The sequence below is a fragment of the Myotis yumanensis genome, unplaced genomic scaffold (genome assembly GCF_028538775.1).
Source record: "Myotis yumanensis isolate MYYU_CA2020_CCGP unplaced genomic scaffold, mMyoYum1.0.hap1 SCAF_17, whole genome shotgun sequence".
NCBI lineage: Eukaryota > Metazoa > Chordata > Mammalia > Chiroptera > Vespertilionidae > Myotis > Myotis yumanensis.
In genome coordinates this window covers 12,508,340-12,534,045 of record NW_027223768.1, presented here as the reverse complement: position 1 = coordinate 12,534,045, position 25,706 = coordinate 12,508,340, and the positions used below count along the sequence as shown (strand labels likewise).

Here is a 25,706-nt window from a genome sequence, read left to right as displayed (position 1 = left end):
AGGGGCCGCTCAGAGCCGCGTTCGAACCCACACCTTCACTTCCGGCGGGGCAGCTGTGTGTGATTCTTGATTTGGAAGATGGGACTCAAGGAAGAGACAGGAGAGAAAGGGGGATCATAGAAAGGGCAGATGGACTGAAGAGGGATCCGAGGAAAAGAGAGTGGGGAGGGGAGGGGCTCCACAGGGGCCCCTGAGGCTGGGAGCTGATCCCAGAAAGGTTGCTCAGGGGTGATACAAGGGCTGTTCTTCCGAGATCCAGTAGCTGCAGCTGGGAAAGGGGATTCTGTTTCCTTGCCTCGGAGCCACGTGGGAGCTGCGTCATCAGCCTTGCACGACCAGACTTTCTTCGCAAATCATACATCCCAGGGGGATCTCCCTCTCTTGGTGCCTGACTAGAGGGAACCGTTGAGTTTGGGGGTTTCTCTTGCTGAGATATTATGCACCCCAACTGGGGATCAAACCTGTAACCTGGGTATGTGCCCTGACCGGGAATTGAATCCGCAACCTTTTGGTGTACTCGATGAACCTCCAACCAACTGAGCTACGTAAGCCAGGGCTGCCTCGGGGTTTTTGCTTCATCCAGTTTTTAAGGTTTTGGGTCTTGGTCGTGGGTGGAAAGTGTTAATGGGGAAGCTTGGGGAAGGGCGGAAGCACAGCTTCAGGGTAGCCCACATAGGGAAGAGGCTGTCTTCACCAAGCCTGGGGCACAGGATGGAGGTAAGAATGTGGTTGCTAAGGGCTCTGCCCAGAGGGCCCCGGTGGCTGGGCTGGTGGGTACCCACCTGGGAGGGCAGGGCTGATAAGCCGGTGTGATCGATCACTGGACTAATGGAGGGGGTCCCAGCAGAGTACCGGGCAGAGAATGTGCCAGGACCAAGGGGACCCTGAGCTGCCCCTGGAAATGGGAGACCCCCTACCACAGCTCAACTGGAACTGAGTTCTTATTTGTGAAACACTAAGAGGCAGAGGCAAGACCTCTAAGCTCAGAAAGTAACAAATGCTGAAGGGTGTGTGTGTGTGTGTGTGTGTGTGTGTGTGTTTACACACTCAGGGTGGGGCTCATAGGCCCAAGCCAGGCCTGAAATCCCCTTGTCTTCAACCCAGACAATCACTTGAGAGGTGGTTTCTCCAGACCAATGAGATGGCCACATGGTGCCAATGGCACACCTGCTTTACCAGCTTGGAGTAGAAAGTTAGGTCAAATCATTTTAAAAGCATATGAAATGATGACCACCTGCCCCCATGATATCCTGAGCCCCTTTATCCCCTGAGAACTCTGAAACCAGGTGTTACTAACTGTAAACAAGGTCAAGGACCAAGCTCACGAGCCCTCCTAGAAAGGTGACCCTTCTTCCCTTTCCTCGGGGCCGTGGGCATCCTGGGAGTGGAGCATATGTCCACATACGATAATCAGATGGGTGCAGGCCCAGGTCCTGTGGCCCTGATGGTGCATCAGTCTTGCTGCTGAGTCACAGGAGGAGTAGGTGTGGTGAGGGCCTGTGAAGGCAAGTCCTCATCAGGCCCTGGGAGCACCACCTCCAGGTGTAGCAGGTGGAGGGAGATGCTTGCTAGGTGATGGCTTAGCTCCCAGGTGGCTCCTGGAGGAGTTTCTGAACCTTGTTCCACACAGAGGAGCCACCCAGGGCTCTTCTACCTCCAGCCCCCCTCTGTGCTTCCCAAGCAAGGAGCCCTCTCCTTTTTGGAGCAAATTTCCCTGCTACCTGCCCTATAGTCAGCCTTCTTCACTTCCTGGCTCCCTAGACAGTCCTCAGACCTCCACTGAGATGGGGTGGAGGGACCCCCTTTCTTTCAAAATCCTTCTTATCTTTCGCAAGAGTTCCCAGAGCCCCAGCACAGGCCGGAATGGTTAGCATATGAAAAACCAGTTCTTCCTCCCTGGGAGCTGGTAGGACTCTGTCTTCATACCTCTGAGGAAGGAGGGCAATTTTAGCATTCCATTCTGTGAGCGGCATGGCAAGATTAAGTTTCCTATTAAACTACTTGGCCAGGGATTCCTTCTTGGAAGCCGAGCTGTTCAGGGGTATCTGGCTCAGGGGCTCTGCCTTAGGCTCTGTCCATGAGGACAGAGGAAGAACCCACTGGTGGGGGGAGGCATTTCCTCCCTGAGGCTCTGGCTGCTGGCCTTTAGCTGGGCAGGGGAGTCTGGGAGATGTGGCCTCCTTGGAGGTAAGGTCTTCTGTCCACGGCTGGGCACTGGGCACATGGCATCACCACTGTGCGTTGGTGGCCCTGTCAGCAAAGAACAGTGGCGTAGCTACTCAGGTGTAGAGTTCCTTGGTGCAGAGAAAATCTTGCTCCCTCCCGGTGCCTTCTGTTAGGCTGAGCTGGCCTGGCTCCCGGACACTGAGGACACCAGTGACTTGCTTCCCTGCTCCCCACCTCTGGCAGGTGCAGCTCCAGAGTTACCTGGCTCTTATAATGCATGCACAGGTGCACATGTGCACACACGGGCATGTGCAATGCATACACTCACAAATATACTATGCATGGCCACACACACTCATATATGCATTCACACACAATCACATACTCACATACTCCACAGTCATACCCTGGTGTGGATATACATACTCAGAAACAATGTGATACCGTTGTAATTAACCTAGTTATTAATAACAGGAAAGGAGCAAAGGGAAGGCCAATTATCATAGACATGTCATTTGGACAGCTTCACCAGGAAGCTAAAGCTTCCCACTCCCCAGGGAGCCACCGATCTATTCCCTGCAGATCACTGGGAGAAGGGACAGACAGGGAGAACAGACGCATGCCCCGTAATGTTGGGGTGACCCCAGGAAGGTCCTTGTCTGTCAGTCACAGCTGGGAATAGGTCATTGGCCAGAATGGGTATGGCCACTGCAAGGGTGTGAAATTTGGACCATTTAATCCCCTAAACCAGTGGTTCTCAACCTTCCTAATGCCGGGACCCTTTAATACAGTTCCTCATGTTGTGGTGACCCCCAATTTCATTGTTACAAATTGAACATAATTGAAGCATAGTGATTAATCACAAAAACAATATGTAATTATATATGTGTTTTCTGATGGTCTTAGGTGACCCCTGTGAAAGGGTCGTTTGACCTCCAAAGGGTGGTGACCCACAGGTTGAGAACCGCTGCCCTAAACAAAGGAAATCACTTTCTTGGTTGCTCTTATGCTCTTGGGACTCTTGTTGCAGGGGGCCTTGTTCTGGATTAGGTTTGTGTGTTTTTTTTTTAAATTAGGTTTTGACTTAAGGGAATGTTGTGGCTGAAGGCTTGGCCTGCAGGCACCTTGGCAGGTGTGGGTGGGCACCTGGAACACAGTGGGAGGGAACAGCCCTCACCACCTGGTTACTAGGGTCTGCAAAGGAGTAGACACCTAGTGTGGGCCCACACAACCCTCTCCGTCTGATCTTCTACCCAGACCACTAAAACTTTCTCCACATCAGCGATAAGGCTATTTTGCTTTCTCATCATTCGTGTGTTCACTGGAGCAGCAACTTTTAATTTCCTTCAAAAACTTCCTCTGATTTCACAACATGGCTGTTTGGTACAGGCTTTCAGTGTATCTTGGCTTTCAACATGCGTTCACTAACCTCAATAATTTCTAGCTTTTGATTTAAAGAGACATGACTCTTCCTTTCATTTGAACACTTCAAGGCCATTGTAGGGTTATTAATTGGCATAATTTTGATATTGCTGTCTCATGGAATAGGGAGGCCTGAGGAGAGGGAGAGAGATGGGGGAATGGCCAGTCAGTGGAGCAGTCAGAACACACATTTATTAGGTTCACCATCTTCTTTAGCCAGAGTTCACAGCACCCTAAAGCAATTACAATAGTAACACAAAGATTGCTATAAAATATAATAAGGAAAATTTTTAAATGGTGTGGGAATTCTCAAAATGTGACACAGAGCCCTGGCATGTTTTGCTCAGTGGTTAGAGTGTCAGCCCTTAGAACAAAGGGTTGGGGGTTCAATCCCTGGCCCCAGTTGGGGCGTGTGCAGGAGGCAACTAATTGATGTCTCTTTCATAGCGATGTTTCTCTCTCTCTCTCTCCTTCCTCCCCTCCATTCTAAAACAATCAATGGGAAAAAAATATCCTCAGGTGCAGATTAAAAAAAAAAGTGACACAGAGACTAATGCTGAGTAAATGCTGTTAGAAAAATGGTGCCTATGAGAATTGCTTGACACAGGATTGTCATAAACCTTCACTGAGTAAAAACGTATCTGTAAAGCGCAATAGCGTGAAACACCATAAAATGAGGCAAGCCAAGGGAGGCCTGAGGCTACCAGCAGTTGGGAGAGAGGCTCAGAACAGTTCCTTCCTGGTGCCTTCAGAGCATGGCCTCGATGACGCCTTGGTTTTGGACTTCTGGTCTCCACAATTGTGAGACCATGAGTTTCTGTTGTTTGAAGCATCCAGTTAGTGATACTTTGTTATGGCAGCCCTGATGCTATGGTCTGAATGTTTGTGTTCTCCCCCTCGCCCCCCAAATTCTCATGTTGAAACCCTAATGTCCAATGTGATGGTGCTAATAGGTGGGGCCTTTGGGAGATTCTTAACTAATCAGGATGGAGCCCTCATGAATGGGATTAGTGCCCTCATAAAAGAGGATCCAGAGAGATCCCTAGCCCCACCCCTTCCTCCATGTGAGGACACAGTGAGAAGGTGCCAGCTATTAACCTGGAAGCAAGCCCCCAGCAGAAGGTGGCCATGCTGATGCTTTGATCTTGGACTTTCCAGCCTCCAGAACCATGAGCATTACGTTTCTGTTGTTTATAAGCTCCCCAGTCTGTGGTATTTTGTTATAGCAGCTGAATAGATTAAGACACACAGGAAACAAAACCAGGCCCCTTCCAGTGATGAGAAACTATGCTGTTGGAAAGACACAACTGCACCACCTATGTTAAAGATGGCACAGTGGTGTTATCCCTAGAATCCAAGAGAACCGAACTGAGGCATCTATTCCTATAGGAACTAGTTGTGTTTCCTACTATAGTAAAAAAGATTTTATTTTTATTTTTTAAATATATTTTTATTGATTTCAGAGAGGAAGGAAGAGGGAAATAGAAACATCAATGATGAGAGAGAATCATTGATTGGCTGCCTCCTGAACGCCCCACACTGGGGATCAAACCTGCAACCCGGACATGTGCCCTGATCGGGATTTGACTATGACTCCTGGTTCATAGGTGGATACTCAACCACGCCGGCCAGGCTCAAAAAGATTTTAGATACAACAAAATTAGCTTTGGAATTTACAAATCATGAATACATGCATGCAAATATGCATGCACATATTTTCTCCTTCATTTGGTTTTCTGGAATTTTCAAGTTTACAGATATCACCTTAAGGAGTCCGTTCAAATCGCAGGAAAGCCACTTATTCTAAGGACACAGCAATTCTAACATTGCTGATACTCTCATAGGAAGTGCTTCTGTGTTAGGAAGTTTAGAAGGTGGAAACGGAGCTCCTGGAGTTGCATTCAGAAGACTGTTCATAAAGGCAGTGTCAGCAGACTTCACCGTATAGGGGCTCACAGTGGGTGAGCAGAGCAGGACTGGGGAACACAGCCTCTTGTGAAGAACAGAGAGCCTTAAGCAGGTGGAGCTGATTTCAACACAAGATCTTTTATGTCAAACTCTTTTTCAGGATTCAGCTTTACAAATAAACCTAAATGAACAAACAAAAAACCAGAAGATGATTATAAGTCAACTGACTTCAACCTCATGAGACTTCTCCAAGTAAAAATATGTATTCAAAGAAAGGCATTTAGATTCATATTTGTACCTTCAGTCTATCTCTCATTTTTCAGCAAAATTATGAATCAACTTTTGATGATATCAATACTGTATTATCTTCCCTAGGTAACCAGATCCTCTACCACTTGGTCATTTCATGGTTCATTACCACTTTCATTAGAGAGAGTCAGGCAAGTGAAAGGAAGTACAATTACAACCGGGCCATCTGGTACCTTTAGGATACTGAAAGATTTCGTAAGATAGGAAGTATAAACCACAGCCTGGAATGGAGTTTTTAAATTGATTACGGATTCAAATTATTCATGGTCTTCCTCCTGCTTCTTTCATCCATCATTCCTGCAAATAGCTGATGCTTAGGGAGTAAATGAATTTCTTAAACAAGACCCAAAAAGCATTAACCATCAAGGAAAAAAGTTAATAAATGTGACTATATTAACATGAAAAACTCTTGTTCAGAAAAAATACTTCTTAAAGAAAATAGGACAACTTACATACTAAAAGGAAATATATGCAGTTTATGTATCCAGTAAAAAGATTAGTTTAATATAACATAATAAATATAAACCAGAAAAAAATGAGAAAAAAAACACAATAAAAGAGGCTGAACAAACAGGAATGCCACAGACTGGGAAACAAATATGGTCAATAAATATATGAAGAGATGCTCAACTCCATATGTGATCAAAGAAATGCAAATCAAAATCACACTAAGATACAATTTTATAACCATTTGATTGGCAAAAAATCCAGAAGTCTGATTTTACCAACTGCTAGAGAAGATGGGGATCAACAGAATCTCATATATTGCTGGTGGGAGTGTAAACTGGCATAGCTTTAGAAAACAATCTGACATTCCCCTGTAGAACTGAACACTCTTATACTCTACAACCCAGAAATACTACTCCTCAGTTCATGCCAAGAGCTGGCCCATGCACACCACCGGCAGACATGACCAAGAATGTTTGTAGCAGCCCCATTCGTAATAGTCAGAGGCCCACCATCAGAAGAGGAGATAAATCCATTGTGACACAGTGGGACACTATACAGCAGTAAAAACGGGCAAACTACATAGCCAGCATCATGGGTGGACCTCAGGACCATGAAGCTGAGTGACAAAATATTAAATCCCAAACAAGCACATGCAGCACAAAATTTTCCTACCAAGTTCAAAAGCAAACACTAAACAATATATTCCTTAGGTACACCTATATTCTTGATTTTAAAAAAAATAATAAGGTACAAAGGAATAAAATCCCCAAAATTCTAGACCAGAGTTACTTCTGGAGGAAATGCAGGAGAATGAGATGAGGAAAAGTAATTGGGCAGGGATAAACTATTCAGATTCTGGTTCTTGTTTGATGATAGGTTCCAGGGTGTTTATTATTCAATTGAAAAACAGATACATTAGTGAATGAGTAAATGAGATGATCATTCATGTACCAATGATGGCTGTGTATCCTAAAGTAGAAATATATATTTCCAAACCTCTGCATCTGGGATTCCTTACAAGAAAAAATATAAACAAACAAAAAGCACTGGATATCTAAATTAATTTGTCTAAATCTGAAGTGAATAAAAGTGAGGCTTCAAGGGTCCCCCATCTGCAAAGGTGAGAGCGGGGAGTTGCGCTGTGCTCCAGGATGCGGTTGGGGAGCATTTCTAACAGACTGCTATAGAGATCCCAGAAGGAAGAGATCTGCATCTCCAAGACACTAGTAATATGTTGCGATTTCTTTTCTCATGTAAAATAAGAAAACCTTCTGGTGCTTGGGAGGACACTCCATCCAACTGAGCCACCCAGCCAGGGCCCACAGTACTTTTTTATGGCACACACAATATAGTTTATGGATGACCTGTTATCTTTTTAATCAGTCCCTATCTATGGATAGCTGTGTTTTGCCAAATCTTGTGCTATTCCAAATAATGCTGCATAAACAACACAATTACTGGGACCCGAGAGCAACCGCATACATTGTAATTTTGCACAAGTTAGTACACTTGTGGGATTAAGTCCTGGAAATGGGTCAAAGGGTATATATATGATGCTATAATTTTGATAAATGTTGGCAAATAGCTCCCTACTGGCATGTGTATGGAATACCTTTAACTTATTCTTTGAATGATAGGAAATTAAAAATTTCTGGGCATGTATGGCTTATAAAACCAAAGCAAAAAAAACAAAACAAAACCAACAATCAACAAAACAACAACAAAAATAGACCCAGAAAAAAACCCTCACTCAAACAAACCCCCCAAAGGAAAAGTACCCAAACCAAACTAAACTAAACCAAACCAAAAAGAGGGAGTGGCAGCTCCTTACTTGTTGCCTCTGTATATAGGATCTTCTCATCAACGCTTTGAACATTACAGGACACAAGCAGTTTCCTTCCTTCAATTTTATCAAGTTGGCTATTTATCAAAACAATAGAACAAAGGGGGATAGGTCTGTAGAAAAAAGAAAAAAAGGGGAAAAAATCCGTTTTTATCAGATTTTTGTAACATTCAGAGATGATTCAGTGTATGACACCTGATGTCAGTGGTGTGACCATCCTAGATAAACATTCCTTAAAGAGGCTGGTCTTCTGACTTCCCCTATTGCTTCTGATGAGCTTACTGCCAGTGCAATGGTGCCCTCTTGCTTCTAAGAAACAAGACTGCTCTGTTATGGATACCCATGTATCTCTTGTTTTTAAAGATTTCTTTGCCTTCATCTTCTTTAATTTCTCTGTAATATATCTAGATATGAATTTATTTTTATTCATTTTGCTTGATATATGTTGTGCTTTCTGTGTCTGTGGGCTCATGGTTTTCTTTAGTTTGAGAATATGTTCATCCATTCTCTCTCCAAATACTGGATCCCTTCCATTCTTCTCCACTCTTCTTCAAGGACTCTGAATAGATCACATTATAAATTTTCATCCGTCCTCTATAGCTTAACCTCTATGTAATATTTTCCATCTCTTTTTTTTTCTTTGTGCTGGATTTAGGGTAATTTCTTCAATTCTATATTTCTGTTCACTTTCAGATGTGTTTAAATAGCCCTTTAACCTATCAACTGAGGGGGTGCTTGTTTTTAAACAATTACATTTTCATTTCTAAAAATTTTAATTTCTGTGGCAAATCTGCTTAATAATTTTATAATTTCTTGTTGCGTTCTCTTTTTGTGATTTCATCTTTTATTTCTTTAAACACCTCATACACAGTTCTGTTATATTGTGTATCTGATTATCATACCTTAAGTCCCTGAGGATCTAAATATGTTACTCATTGTTTCTTGCTGATTCTCACTTATGGTGGTTTGTTTCCTTGTGAATTTGACACAGGATCTAATTGTTAGGAAAGGGAAATGTCCTTTGAAATTTCTTGTCTGCCATGTTGCATGAAAAGCCTAATCCAGAGCTTCCCAACCAATATGCCATGGATGGGTTATAGAAATGCTGAGATATTGATCTTTCAGCTGCTAGCCACCACTAATCATTAGCTGCTTTGTCTATTTATCTTAATAAGTTTATCTTAATGTGCTAAGCATGAGGAATTAAATTAACATACTAAAGGCCATATATGAAAAGCCCACAGCTAACATCACCACACTCAATGGTGAAACAGTGAATGCTTTTCCTCTAAGATGAGGAAAAAGATAAGTATGCCCACTTTTGCTATTTCTATTCAACATTGTACTGTAAGTCCCAGCCAGAGCAATTAGGGAAGGAAAAAAGGCATCCAAATTGAAAAGGAAGAAATACATTATCTCTGTTCACAGATGACATGATCTAGTATGTAGAAAACCCCAAAGATTCCACAAAAAACTGTTAGAATAAATGAATTCAGCAAAGTTGCAGGATATAAAATCAACACAAAAAAAATCAGCTGCATTTCTATACATTAACAATGAACAATCTGAAAAGGGAATTTAAAAAATCGATTTCATTTATAATAGCATCAAAACTAACATACTTAGGAATCAACTTAACCGAGGAGGCCAAAAACTTGTACACTGAAAATTGCAAAACAATGCTGAAAGAAATTAAAAATACAAATAAATGGAAAGATATCCCATGTTTATGGGTTGAAAGACTTCATAATTTGAAGAGGTCCACAGTACCCAAAGCGATCTATAGCAGTGAGGTCATCCCTCTCATCATGGCGCATGTGGAACAGTCTAATATTTTTCTGACCTTTAGCACTATTCTCCATGAATAGGAATCAGGGATCTTAGTAGCTATTCCTTGCCCTGGCACAGATGTGCCTTGTTGCTAGAAGTAAAAGTAATGATAACAACCATGTTAATAATAATAATAATAAGCCGCTAACATTTACTGAGTACTTGTTATGTGGCCAGATACTGTCCTAGGAGTTTACATGGATTGATTCATTTACTGCTCACGATGAGACATGCCTGGGAATTTATGGTCCCCAGTGTAGGATTTCCCTATGACTTAGCCTATGATTGATGTGTGAGATGTGAAGTCTCTAGTTCCCTTGCCTGAGGTCGGGGCAATTCTGAGGCACATGTTTCACTCCAAAGTTCCTTGTGTGATCAGGCTGCTGCTCCCCTTTTTGGGACCATGAGCTCAACCTTGGTTGGCTTCTTCCCCTTCCCTGTCCTGCGTCTCCCACTGCTTTGCTAGCTTTCTTCTGGGAGCACCGCCTTAATAATTATTTGCACGTACATCTTTGTCTCAGGCTCTGTTGCTGGTAAACCTGACCTATGACACCTAAGTAGTAGAGAATACACGTGAATTTACCTTTTAAAATTGATGTTGAGATTGGCAGTCATGACAATTCCCCCAGATACAATCGCATTCATACCAACAGTAGCATCAATCATGGTTGCAATGGCACCTCCGTGAAAAAATCTAATTATAATAAGAGGAAAAGAGAAGTGTTTCACAAAACTTCTGAAAAGAGAGAGTCCCTTAGCCGGGCGGCGGGAGGGGGTGGGGGGGGGAGGGGGTTATCTAAGCATCTCCACATAATTTGCTTAAGAAAGGTCCACTTTGTCCATGCTCAGTGTACTGAACGTCAAATATCCATGTCCCCAACTTTACTGTGTTCATACCATAATGGTGTAGTACTTATAATAAACCAGGTAATCAGATCACAAGCAAGCAAAACGTTAAAGTATCATTTAGAAAATTGATGCTTGCATTTAACTAACTATGCACATCATTGTGTAAAAGTTTAGGAAATGTGGGTAAACAAAAGAAAATGAAAAACAAATAAAAAATTATGAGGCCCTCTGGTGACAAGCCACTGTTAACATGCCACTGATACTCTCAAATTATACTGTTGCCTTATGTCTCCTGTGCTTTTGTGATTTATTATAAACATCTTTCCATGTCAACAAATGTCTCTACATCACCATTTAAATGCCTTCATTCTAGTGCATGAACACACAGGGACAGGGTAAAATTACACTTCTTTAGACCCACATTTCTAGGCTGGCACTCTTACCCAGGCATGCCTTGCAGGTGAGGACCTCCTTGAAACACACAAACTATCCTTTTCTCAGCATCATTATAGAACATCACATATTCAAAGCCCAGGCCATCCTCAAAGCTTCTGGTGAAGAGCCGGCCCTGTGACAGTTTTTCTTTGTTTATGAGCTCGGAGGCTGTAGGGAAATAAGCTGGATGGGCACACGAGAAACACGTATGAGAAAGATGCCATCACAGAGGAGTGCTGAGGCTGTGGGAGGGGGGAGGCTCTCTGGGGTCTTTTGTTCACTCCCGCTAATGGTGACGAGGATGCCAGTGGGAGGCAGTCTTATTCCAGGCAAAAGGCTTTATGCCTTCCCACAAACTGCACAATTCATTGAGGTTTCTGGTCTGTAAGACTGGAGAATATAGAAACCCCTGCATTACACGCCTCCCCTTTCCAAGTGGTAACTAGTGCTTCAGTCTCTTCTTAGTTTTATATTTGATATTTAAATATTCTTTTTAAAAATGTTTTTATTGATTTTAGAGAGGGAGGAAAAGAGAGGCGGGGTGCGGGGGGGGGAAGATATATATTGAGAAATATTTATGTGAGAGAAAAACATTGATCAGCTGCCTCCTGCACAGCCCAGGAATCAAACCGATGGCCTTTTGGTGCATGGGAGGATGCTTAAGCAACTGAGCAACACCAGCCAGGACAATATTTAAATATTCTTTATGGGTGAATTGCTGTTCCTACCATGAATAAAGGTTGGGAAGTCTTGACTCCTTTGAGTTGCTATATACTCATATGAAGGCAAATGTATCCAGGAGCCATCTTCACATTTCTTCATGAACTGGTCAAAGAGGAGCCTCATGTCCTTGCTCCAGCAGGGTTTGGGGAGAGAATGGTTCTTATCAGAGACCTTCTCAGAAGAAAGCAACCTCTAAAGAGAAGAAAAGGAAGAGTAATGGGAGGTGCATTCTATGTCATAACACATTCACCTATTTTTAAGACTATTTTGCTGCTTTTCCTCTTCACAGAAGCATTCATTTCAGAATGGAAGCAAATTTCAAGGATTATCTGGTCCAACCTCCCTGGGAAAAATGGGGATTGTGATAAAGTAAATGATTTGCTCAATGTCACCCAACTAGCTACTGGAAGAGGCAGCATCAAGCCCAGGTGAGCCAGGTACTGGAAATAAAGATAAATGAAGGATAGACAGTTTTTTTCCATGTAAAAAGTGCTACCAGTGGGGTATGCACAGGAAGCCAGAGCACAGGGAAGAGGTATTCATCTCAGGTTGGGGGTTCCAGGAGGGGTTCTATTGGGTATCTTAAAATATTGTGTTACAGAGAAGAGCAAATTTCTTTATCAATTGCATATAATCAGATCTATAACCATGCCTTTTGCAGTTCTTTTTGTCACTTAGTCATTACTGATACTTTTGCAAATATATTTTTATTGATTTCAGAGAAGGGAGAGGGAGAGAGATAGAAACATCAATGATGAGAGAGAATCATTGATCAGCTGCCTCCTGCATGCCCCTACTGGGGATCAAGCCCTAAGAAACCCAGTCAGGAGACCAGGAATTGAACCATGACCTCCTGGTTCACAGGTCGACATGCAACCACTGAGCCACACCAGCCAGACCAGATGGGACTCTCTTAAAAGAACTCCCTCTTGGCCTAGTATAGACACTGGTGAAGCAGTTGGCAGTGGCAGCTTGTCTAAGGTTTATTCACCTGTGTCTCAACTGGATGGAGGATCTATTTTATAGGGTACTCCAACTGGGTGCTGACCACTGGAATGGCTGCCTAGCCTGCCTTGACAGTGAAGTGAAATGGCCTACTGAACTTGTTTCATTCAGTGCTTCGACAGGGAGGTGGGTAGGTCAGCTCCTGTGGTTGCTTTAATTAGTATTTCTATTTTGGGCAAAGGGTTGTAGGAAAGGTCATTTCAGTCCTGGTGTGCACTGAGCTTGTGGTTGGTTAAGCAGGAACAGCCTCCAGGACGTTAGATTCAGGGCACGGCGTATGTTTAATTCTCGAGGGTTGAGAAACACCCGTGGGGCAATCTAAACCATCCTCAGGTGAGGATCCCTGGTCTGGCTGTTTACCTCTAGACTCTACTAGAGTCTAGAGCAGCAGTTGCCAACCTTTCGGACCTCACGGACCACCAGTGGTCCGCTGGTTGGCGGGTTGAGAAACGCCTGCTAGCAATCCAAGACGCCCTTAGGTGACAGTCTCTGGTTGGGTTGTCTAACTCTGGGGTTGAGGAATGTCTGCTGGGCAATCCGACACATCCTCTGGTGAGACTCTCTGGTCTGCTTGTCCTGCAGGAGTTGAATTTTGTTCTTTGTGGGTATATTTTCATTTGCCTTTTGTCTTATATGTAAATGTGTGTCGGCTATGGGGAAAACTCAAACTCGATACCCAAACGCAGCCCCCTGGAGTGCATTCTTCAGAACTGGATAAAAAGAGCGCTGCTTATTTGACTTAAAGAAATGAAGGGCTTATATAAATTAAGAAATATAACAAATGGGTTAATGGTAGAAAATTGCCTGTCCTGTCCAAGTAGCCTTGCTCTAGGCTGGGAGTCCACCGTGGATTTGGGTGGCACTGTTTTCTAAGTACGGCTTCTTTGCTCCCTTGGGTTTCAGCATCTAGTAACCACATATAAGCTTCTCCCCAGCAACCCCCGCCCGGCTTCCACCCAAGGAGTACACCTCTGGAGCACTCCCAGCCAGAGGGGAACTCATGATGGGAAATGGGAATGGCACCCCAGCAGTTCCCTGAACAGCAAGATTCCCATCAGACAGGTACTACACTCACTAAGGAAGATAAGCACGTGAGCTCATGGTTTCCAGTGGAGGTGATGTGGGACAGAAGAGAGGGATCTCTTTTCTAGAAGACAAACAAGACTGAGAGGCAAAGGTTTGGCAATGGGGCTTGGGGCCAGTCTATGGCCAATGGTGTAAAGATGTATGCTTGAGGTTACATGGAAAGAATTACTGGTTTTATCTATAAGCAGTTTGAATAAGACTCCCACTGCTTTCCTTCTCTGAAGGCTAAGAAAAAAAAAAATATATGACACATCTCTTCAAAGAGTCTCATTGATATAAAGAAATATTCTATTAGCAGCTTTGATTTTAGAAATTTTACCAAAGGGGTGGTAACACAGGCCAAGTATCCTAGGAGTATTGGGGGAAAAATAGATTACCTGATTGGATTGGTGCCAGAAAAAGAGAAAAAAGTCTGCTATGATTTAAAAACGTAGTTTGAGTCAGCTTTATTGGACTTGCAAAAATGAAACAGGTAGAATCAATCACATGTATGTATTTTGAATAACAGAGGTCAAAGGTTGGGCTTCCTAGCCACACAGTATGCGAGAGGAAGGTGGAAATGACACAGGAAAATGAACTGCTTTTAGTAAGATTTCAAAGTGGTCTTAAGAAGTAATTGATTGGTTCCTGTTCATTCATATGTAAGATGGTCTTGAGATCACTGATTCTATCTAGGCAGGTACACAGTCATTCATTCCCTTATGTCAGAGCCCAATCAAGTCCACAAGACTTCTGAGTCCTTGGCTTTTCTGAGTAGCAGCCCATTAGCTCCCCCTCTTTCCTCCTAAAGTGTGGGGTGGTGCAGGTGGAGGTGAGAGCGTGCTTGCACTGAACTGCCTGCACTGGCTTCTGCCATCTGAACCAGCCCTTACAAAGGAGTTCCTGGAATCCTATTTCAACCCATAGGACTGAGGCTTTCCCCATCCAGTAGGAGCCATACAGCTATATTCCCATCAACATCTTCACTGACCAATCGAAGTGGCTCCATTCTGACCAGTCAGGACAGTGCCTTTTAGATCAATCAAACTTCAAGGATTTGGAGTCCTCATTTGTATGAGAACCATCCTGCAGGGATTTCTGTCCATACATGTTAGATCCCCTCTGGGTCTGGGAGCCCACTTTCCCTTTCCACCCAAGACTGCTGTTCCTGGTTGAGCTGAAACAGCAAAGATGTCTCCCTGGAACAGAGTGAAGCAGACCAGACAGGAGCAGAGTAGAGCTATCCAGCCAGAGTGGGGGGCCTGGCCCCAGAGCTGCCTCACAGCTGTGTTCTATCACAATTGAGCTGTTTCACCCAATCATTTCCCAGTTCAGGAATTCCTACTGGCTTTGAATTGGTGCCATGCCAAACAACCATTGGTTGACAAAACCCTTAACCTAATTCAATGAATAAGATGGGCGTGAGGCACCATTAAGTCTCTTATCTTCTCAGTTGGTGCTTTCTTGATCAATAAACCTTTCCTTACTCCAAACTCCGACATTTTTAGTTTTGGCCTTTTGAAGCGGGCACATGAACTTGGGTTCTGTAACAAATTAAGGTTTTAGGAAACTCCCTCTGGTGTAACAGATGAATTGCAAGGTGAGAAGTAATGGTAGGGGGACTAGTTAAAAGACTGTGGAAAAGGTCCAGGTGAGATAATGGTTAGAAGCTAAACTAGGTAGAGAGGAATGAAAAAAGGTTTAAGAGATATTTAGGATACTGGGACCAAGGGAGAGAGGGGTTGGAGAAAGTAGAGTCTTGGATGATTCCAGAGTTGTGACTCTGAAGATTGCAGTGGGTAGAGAGAAAAGAAAGAGGAGGTTTTGTTAGTGTTCTTGTGTGTGTCAGGAGGCAAAGAGTGGGAATGAAACTATTAATTTTAGTTTGGGGCATGCTGAGTTTAGGATCCCAGATGTTGTGAGAAGTAAAAATAATAAAAGTTTCAGTTCAAGGAGGAGAGAACTAAGACATACAGTACTTGAAGTAAAGGCACTTGTAAATTCAGAGCATAGACTGCATATGAGGGATGAAATGTTAGGGATCATCATTAACTTTTGTTGTCTGAAATAGAGGAAAAGTTTTGTTTGACCTTTGGTTATATATTTTCAAGTGCGACTTGCTGAGTAAAATTATTACTTTAAAAAATGTGTCTTCTTTTAAGATTAAGTTACTGGCCAGAAAGAAGCATGACTTATAAAGCCTGTAGCCCTAGCCGGTTTGGCTCAGTGGATAGAGCATCGGCTTGCAGACCCGAAGGGTCCCAGGTTCGATTCTGGCCAAGGGCATGTATCTTGGTTGCAGGCTTCTCTCCGGCCCCGGCCCTGGTCAAGGCGAGTGCAGGAGGCAACCAATCGATGTGTTTCCCTCACATTGATATTTTTCTCTGTCTTTCCCTTTCTCCCCCACTCTAAAAAGCAATAGAAAAAATATCCTCAGGTGAGGATGAAAAAAAAAAAGCCTGTAAATACTGTTAAATATTTTCAACACAGATTACAAGGCACCAATATATAATTAAGGCAGCAGTTCTCAACCTGTGGGTCTCGACCCTTTCCCAGGGGTCGCCTAAGACCATCGGAAAACACATATGTAATTACATATTGTTTTTGTGATTAACCACTATGCTTTAATTATGTTCAATTTGTAACAATGAAATTGGGGGTCACCACAACATGAGGAACTGTATTAAAGGGTCGCGGCATTAGGAAGGTTGAGAACCACTGAATTAAGGAACCGGATTTATCTTTGTTGTTGTGAAATCAGCCCAGGGCATTTTCTTTTCTAAAGTGTAAGATGATACAGAATTAACAATCTGCACTTTATCATTCTTTAAAAGAAAGCTACAGTAGCTCCCAGTTCTTGCTCAATACAGAGCTGTTCCCTCCTCGATACAGTACTTCATTATAGCACATAGTACATTTTAAACTATATATATATATATATATATATACACTCACTTTTTATTGATTTCAGAGAGGAAGAAAGGAGATAGAAACATCAATGAGAGAAAATCATTGATCGGCTGCCTCCTGCACGCCCCACACTGGGGATCGAGCCAGCAACCCGGGCATGTGCTCTGACCAGGAATTGAACTGTGACCTCCTGGTTCATAGGTCAACATTCAACCATTGAGCCACACAGGCCAGGCAGTTCATATATTTTTTTTAATTTTGAAATTTCACATTTCTTCCAAATTAAGTGAATATTGGCGACACCAATGAAATAAAACTTGGTGGTATAAGAACAGTGATAGAAGGCAATAATTTATTTATTATTAACGCCAGGCCCCGTGCGAAACACTTTGCTTGCATTATCTCCTTTAACTCCTATGAGGAAACTGGCTTAGAGAGGGTCTGGTTACCTGCCAAGCAGAGGAAATGAGGGTTAAACCCGGGGGAGAGAGTGCAGCAGGGTGTAACGGTAAGAGCCAGCCTCCGACGCAACCCTGCCACGTGTCTGCGGCTTGACCTTGTTTGAATAACGTAACCTTCCCTTATTAAAATTACTGGCAGGGGAAGTCCTTCACTTACACACCAGAGTCAAATGTCCTGCACGCTTTCAAAACGGAGTCACCTTCCTACGCGGTCTCTCCTGGTTTCAACCTCGGGGCTGACAGGTCCTGCGGCCGCGAGCGCGGATGCCTCTGGGCCTGGATTCTGCCATCAGTTGGCTGAGATGACACATGCACCGCTCACGGCGTGTTCTTCCCGGACCGTCTCGCCACAGCGCCCACTTCTCCGCCCCGGGAACTCACCCGCGAGGGTCCTGGGCTCCTCGCCGGCGGCGCGCCTTCCCGCAGGCCGCGCAGGGCCCCGAGCGCGCGCGCGGCGCAGCGCCCCAGCATGGCTCCCAGGGCGCGCGAGGGCTCGGCTCGGCTCGGCCCGGCCCGCGGCGACTGCCGACTCTCCCGGCGGCACGCCCGCTGCTCCCCTTAATGCCGTGACAGGGGGGCGGAGCCTGGCGCCAAGACCAGGTGCTCGCGAGGGGCGCTGGGACGCGAGCGGCGGGAGGGACGGGATTGGCCGGCCCCGCCGCGGCGGCATAGCGACCCCTGGCGCCTGCGCGCGGCGAGTGCAGGAGTCGCCGTCTTTCCTCCTGCTCCCGCGCCGCCGAGCTCAGCGCGGTTTTGTTCCCCAGTGAGAGTCCCTCCGGCAGAAGACTGAAGGCCCTTGGATGGGTAGGAGCACACACAGTGCATTGCAGGAATCAAGTGTGTCCTCGCAGGCGGCCATGGGCAAGACCCTGGTATTGGCTTACCGAGAGCTTTCTGGGTGCAGAGTATATGCTTAAAATGCCCTTGTCCACCTCTCCACGCTCTAGCCCTCCCACACACACCCTTACACCTTTCCGCGGAGCTAAAAGTACTGAAGTCAGGCTTCTCCAAATAGAACTCGAAATCGTAGGAACATATCTCTGGCTTTGGAGACAAACCTGAGTTCACACTTCCCCTCCACCCCTTAACACCTTGTACAGATACTTGAACTTCACCCGGCCTCTGTTTCCTCTTTTGCTTGTTGTGAGAACAAAGAAAGAGTGTATATCCCCTTTTACTATTGCCAGGACCTTCTCTTTCCGTAGGAATCACGAAGTTAGAAGTTACCTGGCCTTCTACCCTGTCCTTTACAAAGAAGGTCTCCCCAGAAGCTGGCTTGTGCCCTGACTCAGAGTTGAACTTACAACCTTATGATGTATGGGATGACGCTCCAACCAGCTGAACCACCCAGCCAGGGTTCATCTGGGCTCATTTTTTTTCTGCCTGAGCCTTCCTTTATATTTCTTACAGTGTAGTTTTCTGTGGCTTCTTGTAGTCTGTAGTGTGGTAATGTATTCTTTTCAGCTTTCATGTGTTTGAATATGTCATTATTTTTTTTGCTGTCACTTTTGAAAGATTATTGCTAAGTATAGGATTCTGTGTTGACAGTATTTCTTTCAGTATTTTAAAGATATTCCTCTACTATATTATCACTTGCATTATTTTTGGTAATAAATCTGATGTCACTCTTACATGCTCTGCCTTCTTCCTCTGGATGCTTTTACAATTTTATTTTTATCATTTTTTCCCCCCATTTGGTTTTCATGTGCCTTAATGAACCATGAACATACAAGAATTTTGAGTGGCGTTCTAACTTATATTTCCTGGTTAGAAATCTAGGGATTCCTCTTGATGTCTCCTTGTTCCACACCCCACCCACCCCATCTAGGTAGCAGATACTCTTAAGTCTTTCATGTAAGCTAGTGGTCTCCACATTTTGTTTTTTGCTAGCATAACCTTAAAATAATTTTGAAAAATTTTATATTCTTGTACTTATTAAATTTGATATCTAAGATTTTCCTCATAACTTAAGTAGTTATAAGGTTCATAATCGTTTGTGACTTGTATAATGAATATGCACTTTCAATTTATTTTCATCAAAATGTTGGGGCTGCAGATTTAGCTCATTCAAGCTTTGGAAAATGCTCACCATATGAATTAATTGTCGAAATTAATCCTCACTGGAAAAACAGTCAGCCAAATTGGAGTTTCTATTAGAAAAAGTCTGTCTTTTTTCAACTCAAATAATGATGTTAATAGGTATCTCTCTGATAACCATTTTACTTCTGAATTTTAAGTTAAATTTATACATTTTAAGTTGCATTTATACATAACCTGGATGATGATAAGTTGCTGCCCCATTTAATATTTCTTGGAGAATCTCTCTTAGGTTTGTTGTCATTGGACTTTTCCTCAGGAAGAATGTATTGGCAACCCGAAGTGAGATTCTGGATGAAGAGTTTGCCTTTCCTTTGTGTAGTAGGAGAAGGATGATTGAAAATGGAGGTTGGAAAGAGAACCCGTAGACTTCAGCCTCATTTTCAGACAGGTACAATTCATTTGTATCATTACCATCTTGATTTAGTATCTAGTGTTGTTGTGTGGTTCTTCAAGTCATTTTAATCACATATGGTAAGGAGATTTCTACGTTGGGGAGCCAGGCAGAGGCTGTTGTAATTTCTTAACTGTCATGCTCTCTAGCCACACAGGTCCCTTTTCAGGTCCTGGAATACCCTAGGCTCTTAGCAGCCCCAGGGCCTTCTTGTGTGTTGTTCCTCAGCTGGCAGTGCCATCCCCATCTCCCCCTGACTCCTAACCTGACTAACTCCTACTAATCCTTTGGTCTCAGCATAATTGTCACTTTCTTAGTGGGTCTGTCCTTGACCAAAGTGTTTACTATGTGTCCGCTTCTGTGCTAAATTGCTTTACATACAATATTTTATTTCATCTGAATTTGGTCCTCAGTCCCATTTTCTCTCATAGTAGTTGGAATTTTTCCTTTAAAGCACTTATCATCGTTTGTAATTAAGCACATATTTTTGTGCTGAATCCCTTAGGAGACGATAAGCTTTCTCCATGTCTCTGCATCCCTGGTGTCTAGCATGGTAACTGGCAGACTATAGACACTCAGAAAATGCTTGGTGAATGAACAAGTGAATGGGAAACATTTGGAAGGAGGTTGGGCCCTTCCCCTCCCCTCCCTCTACTTTTTCTCTCTAGGTTATTTCATCAATTCCATTGGATTCAAACACCATCTAGATGCTGGTAAGTCCCCACTTTTTATCTGCACTTAATCACTAGGATAATCGTGTGAAATAGCCATTATCATTTCTATTTATAGATGGAATGCATGGAGAAAGTGATATGTTGTGGTGCCTACACCATCAAATGTAGAGTTTTATGGATGTTATGATGCATTCCTGAGAAGATTCTGCTATATTGGTTTTATTACAGAATGCTGGGTTGTTCTTTTTCAATATTGCTTTTGTTGAACTCAGAGTTAAGGATTCCCATATTTGTTACGTAAAGGCAGCTGGATTGATGGACCTGACCAAGCTGTTAGATGAAGATTCTGGTAATGAGTGGGGTCAGCTGAACGGGATAAACAGCATTCTTTACAGGATTCTAATTTAAGAAAGCTTATTTTTGCTTTGGTGTGCCATGAGTAATAACAGCACCATTTACAAATACTTATAAATGTTCAATACAGATTTTAAGGCACCAACATGTGACTCAAGAAACAAATCCACTTCTGTAGTGGCATTACTGTCAGCCATACTGCCTTTACTATTGTGGAAAACCATTTAGGATTAGACCCTAATCCAAATGCATTAACAGACTTGAAAAAGAAAGCTACAATCGATTCCTAGTGAAATTGTTCTCGTATGAGTTGCTAAATCCCTGAGCAAGTGAAGTTTGAGTTAAGCCTTGAGGGCGAGCAGGAGCAAATGAGGCGGAAGTGAACATGCAGGGGCAGGGCATCCAAGAGTGATTTTCATGCCAAAGGAGAGTGTGGAATCATTTGGCAAGTTCATGGAACTACCAGTAGTTTCTGTGGGGTTTGGGTATTTGTTAGGAGGGGGTGTAGGGAGAAATGAGGCTGGGGAAACGGGCAGTGCCTTCAGTATCCTGAAAGACTGTGACCATCCATACCAATGAGCTTAGGGTTTAAGTGAGGAGGCACTGAAGGACTGTTAGCAACGGAGTAACACCTAATTATTATTATGAGTTGGCTTCTGGTATCACAAGGGACATAGCGCTCTTAACAATATACTTTTCTCTTTGGACGAAAGCTGTAGTTCTCAACTTGTGGGTCGAGACCCCTTTGGCGGTCAAATGACCCTTTCACAGGGGTCGCCTAAGACCCTCCTGCATATCAGATATTTACATTACGATTCATAACAGTAGCAACATTACAGTTATGAAGTAGCAACGAAAATAATTTTATGGTTGGGTCACAATATGCGAAACTGTATTTAAAGGGCCAGGAGGTTGAGAACCACTGGACTAAAGTAATAAAAGCTATTACTTACTGAGAAGCTACCAGGTACTAGATGCTGAATGAAGCACTTTATATACCCATAACATCTCATTTAACTCTCACAGCAGCCCTATAAGATCTATCTTGATAGCTCCCTTTTAAATGCAAGGAAACAGCCCTAGCCGTTTTGGCTCAGTGGATAGAACGTTGGCCCACAGACTGAAGGGTCCTGGGTTTGATCCCAGTCAAGGGCACGTACCTCCAGGGTGATGTGCAGGAGGCAGCCAATCCATGTGTCTCTCTCGCTTTGATGTTTCCCTGTCTCTTCCCATCCCTTCCACTCTCTCTAAAAATCAATGGCAAGATATCCTCAGGCAAGGATTAACAAGAGATTAATGAATTTCCCCTGGACCACACAGCTAGTAAGTGATGGGGAAGGAATTCAAAGCCAGGTCTTCCTGACAAGGTCCATGCATTTTGACTAAATCACAGCAAACTACACAGCCAGTCTTTTATAAATCATGATGAAATCTCTCATTTCATTAATATGACATGAAAGTAATTCCCAGAACCATACTTGTTGAAATCTGTCGTTGCTCTAAGTCATTGTTGGACCCAGGTTTCTATACAAAGGTTAAGTATGGTCTGGTAAATCACATTTAAAAAAAAAAAAAGAAGAAAGAAAGAAAGAAAAGGGAAAAAAAAGAGCAAATTGCCTTGAGAACCCTGCAGGGGGCATCAGAGGACCATTGAACCTGGTTCTCATGGGCCTTTAGCACAATTCAGAAAGAAGCCAAAGGGCGCTGGGACAGGGTGTCTCTGTATGGGGGATGTGGGACAGGAATAAAACAGAGCGAGGCTTACAGAGGGAAAGAGCCACCTCATTTTCCTCCTGGCTGTTTTCCTACCACATTTCTCTTTCTTTAAAAAAATTTTTTAAAATTTTCTTCCTAATCCTGTCCACCACAATTACATTTTGCTTCCTACATTAACTTAGCTTCTTTGTTCCTTATAAGTCACTCTCCTTCCTACTCTTTCTCTCCCTTTAGATTATTTCTCTTATTTTTAAGAACTTCAAATTTGTCTTAAAATGTACTCATTTAAAATTGCCTCTATACATGTAAATGAAAGCTAACATAGCAGCACTGATATAAACTAACTAGAGGGCTGGAGCACGACATTCGTGCACTGGGCTGGGGGGTGGGAGGGTGGGGGTGGGGTGTGTCCCTCAGCCCGGGCCTGCACCCTCTGGCAGCCTGGGACCCCTCGGGGATGTCCGTCTGCTGGCTTAGGCCTGCTCCCCACCATGACCGCTGTGCTTGCCAGCCATGAGCCTGGCTGAGCAGAGCTCCCCCTGTGGGAGCGCACTGACCACCAGGGGGCAGCAACTGTGTTGAGCGTCCGCCCCCTGGTGGTCAGTGTGCATCATAGCGACCAGTCATTTCACTGTTCGTTCGATTTGCATATGAGGGTTTTATTATATAGGATAATTACTATCAAGAGAAGAGAGTAATAGTAAGTACTCACTGGTTTTTTGGAGGGGGGTGGGGTTAGGGTTGGGGGAGTTCAGTAATTGAACATAATAGCAATACTTACACTTTAGTCTGGAAAAAAAGGAATGTTTAACTGATGTTTTTAATTGAGAAAACCAGAGATTGTGATTTCCTCTGCTGTTTTAGAGAAACATTTTCAGTGCTCTGATTTCACATGACTGTTTCCTGCAACCTAAAATATTTGTGAACTCAGGCAACCTCACACACATTCATAAAAGGTAGTAAGCATGAAATTATCGTTCGACTCATGGATTCATAGACTGTTAAAGCAGGAGGAGACCTCAGACAGCCTCTGGTCACCCCCTTTCTCTTCCAGAGTGACTGAGACGCTCCTTGAGGCCAAGGACAATGACTCATTTTTTGACTCCATTAAAGCCCAGCCCAGCCCAGTGGCAGGTGTTCTGTAAATATTTCTTATCTGAATGAGAAAAGCTGAGGCCCAGAGAAAGGACTGATTCATAAGAATCTTTAAGGACTTCATTCAGCACGTCTGTTGTGGAGCCGGGCTGGGCCCAGGTCCCTGACCTGTGTTCGCTGGTCTGGCTGGTCCCTGTTGAGTCACTGACGCATCAGCTCCACACTCTTCATTTCCCATCGAAATTTAAACCCAGCTGCGGGCAGTGTGTGTGTGTGTGTACTTGTATGTTCTGAATTTTATTTTTATCATTTAACCATTTTTGTATTTCCAGTTATATTGGTTCTCTATTGCTGCTTGAATAAGTCCCCACAAACGTAGCAGTTTAAACAACAACAATGTATTATTACCTTACAGATCTGTAGATTAGAAGTCTAACCCAGGTCCCGCTGGCTTAGAATCTCCAAGTCAGCGGGATTGTTCTCCTTCCTGGAGGTTTGACGGGAGAATCTGTGTCTTTGCCCTTTCTAGCTTCTAGGGATGGCCCCTTTAAAGCCATCAGTGCTGAACCTCTCTGTGCCTTTCTTTTACAATCACATCTTCCTCTAACTCTCACTCGTCTGCCTTGCTTCGACTTCTAAGGACTCTGCTGTCTACATTGGCCTGCCTGGATAATTCCTAGTCTAACGTCAGCTGATTGGTAACTTGCATTCTGTCTGGAACCTAAATTCCCCTTCGCCGTGTTTTGGGCAATGGGTTCTGGGGATTAGGACATGAACATCCTTGGTGGGGGCTGCATTATTCTGCCCATCACATTAGGTACCAACATAAGCATATCTAATAAATAAAGAAATTGGAATTCAAACCAAGTCAGTCTGATGCTAGAGCCCGTGTGGGTAACCGATTGCACCTCACCGCTTTATAATAGAAGCTGGTCAATCTTTTTTTAAAAAATATATCTTTTTATTGATTTCAGAGAGGAAGGGAGCAGTAGAGAGAGATAGAAACATCAATAATGAAAGAGATTCATTGATTGGCTGCCTCCTGCATGTTCCACATTGGGGATCGAGCCCACAACCTGGGCATGTGCCCTGACCAGGAATCAAACTGTGACCTCCTGGTTCATAGATTGATGCTCAACCACTGAGCCATGCTGGCCGGGTAGAGCTGGTCAATCTTGAATCAGTTCCCTCAAACTTCAGGGTGGCTCTATTAAAATTTATCAGTGTCCTCAACTAATCTGACTAAGCTTGCTGCTGGGGAAATTAATCAGAATCATCTGACTTCCTGCCCAGCGCCACTGCCCCATTTTTCATTTACTCACATACACACACACACACACACACACACACACACAATTGCTTTCCCTCTGGCTCACTGGAAGAAATGATGATATCATAGCTGCTGCAGATCTGTGAACAGTGGTATTCAGGACTGGTGAAAATGAGTCAGGGGCTATTCATTGGAAAGATCAGGTTTGTGTGTGTGCTGTATTTTCATCACTGATATAGTAACTTGGTTACAGTTGCTTGGTAACTACTCGTATATGCCGTTGTAAGGAGTTAAAAAAAATTAAAACCAGCTCCATACAGATTTTTCCTCTCTTTTTACAGTCTCTAATTCTCACCACTATCATGGGAAAACAAAAATCCAATAGCCCTCCATGCTTTACTTTTTCCTTTCTTTCTCCCTTATGTTTGGCATTACTCATAACACTGTTTTGTTTTTTGTGGGTTTTTTTTTTTTGCCAAATTTTGCAAGTTCAGACATTTGGATCTATGGCATAGAATTGCTTCATGGTGGCTTTTACAATTCCTATTTTTAGGTACTCATTGGCAAAAGTCTAATACTGCTATCCTTCACTAAAGAAGAATTAAGTATATTTTATGTTTTGAGTGGTTAACATCTGACCACACTGTATTTGAATGTATTAAGACCCCTGGTCTGAGAGATGAGCTCAATGGAATCCAGGACATTAGGGCAAAGGTGCTAGTGGAGTCCC

At 43.5% G+C, this 25,706-nt stretch overlaps 1 protein-coding gene across 1 annotated transcript; it reads right to left on the bottom strand.

Moving 5' to 3' along the window:
• Positions 1 to 3,762: 3,762 nt before the first annotated feature.
• On the bottom strand, positions 3,763 to 17,919 carry THEM4 (thioesterase superfamily member 4). Its single transcript, XM_070396629.1, has 6 exons — positions 17,758 to 17,919; positions 11,941 to 12,127; positions 11,221 to 11,395; positions 10,512 to 10,622; positions 8,087 to 8,211; positions 3,763 to 5,677 (listed from the first exon to the last, which is right to left on the bottom strand). Exons 1-6 carry the CDS (start codon positions 17,845 to 17,847, stop codon positions 5,601 to 5,603), a joined length of 765 nt encoding a protein of 254 aa, XP_070252730.1. The 5' UTR covers positions 17,848 to 17,919; the 3' UTR covers positions 3,763 to 5,600.
• Positions 17,920 to 25,706: the final 7,787 nt, after the last annotated feature.

Bases quoted from the DNA above. Each gene is read 5' to 3' on its own strand.
- THEM4 (XM_070396629.1), bottom strand. From the start codon at position 17,847: ATGCTGGGGCGCTGCGCCGCGCGCGCGCTCGGGGCCCTGCGCGGCCTG. The intron at 10,623-11,220 runs GTAAGAGTGCCA...TATTATAATTAG, and splicing joins CACCTGCAAGGCATGCCTGG to ATTTTTTCACGGAGGTGCCA. The intron at 8,212-10,511 runs GTAAATTCACGT...TTTTTTCTACAG, and splicing joins CTCAACATCAATTTTAAAAG to ACCTATCCCCCTTTGTTCTA.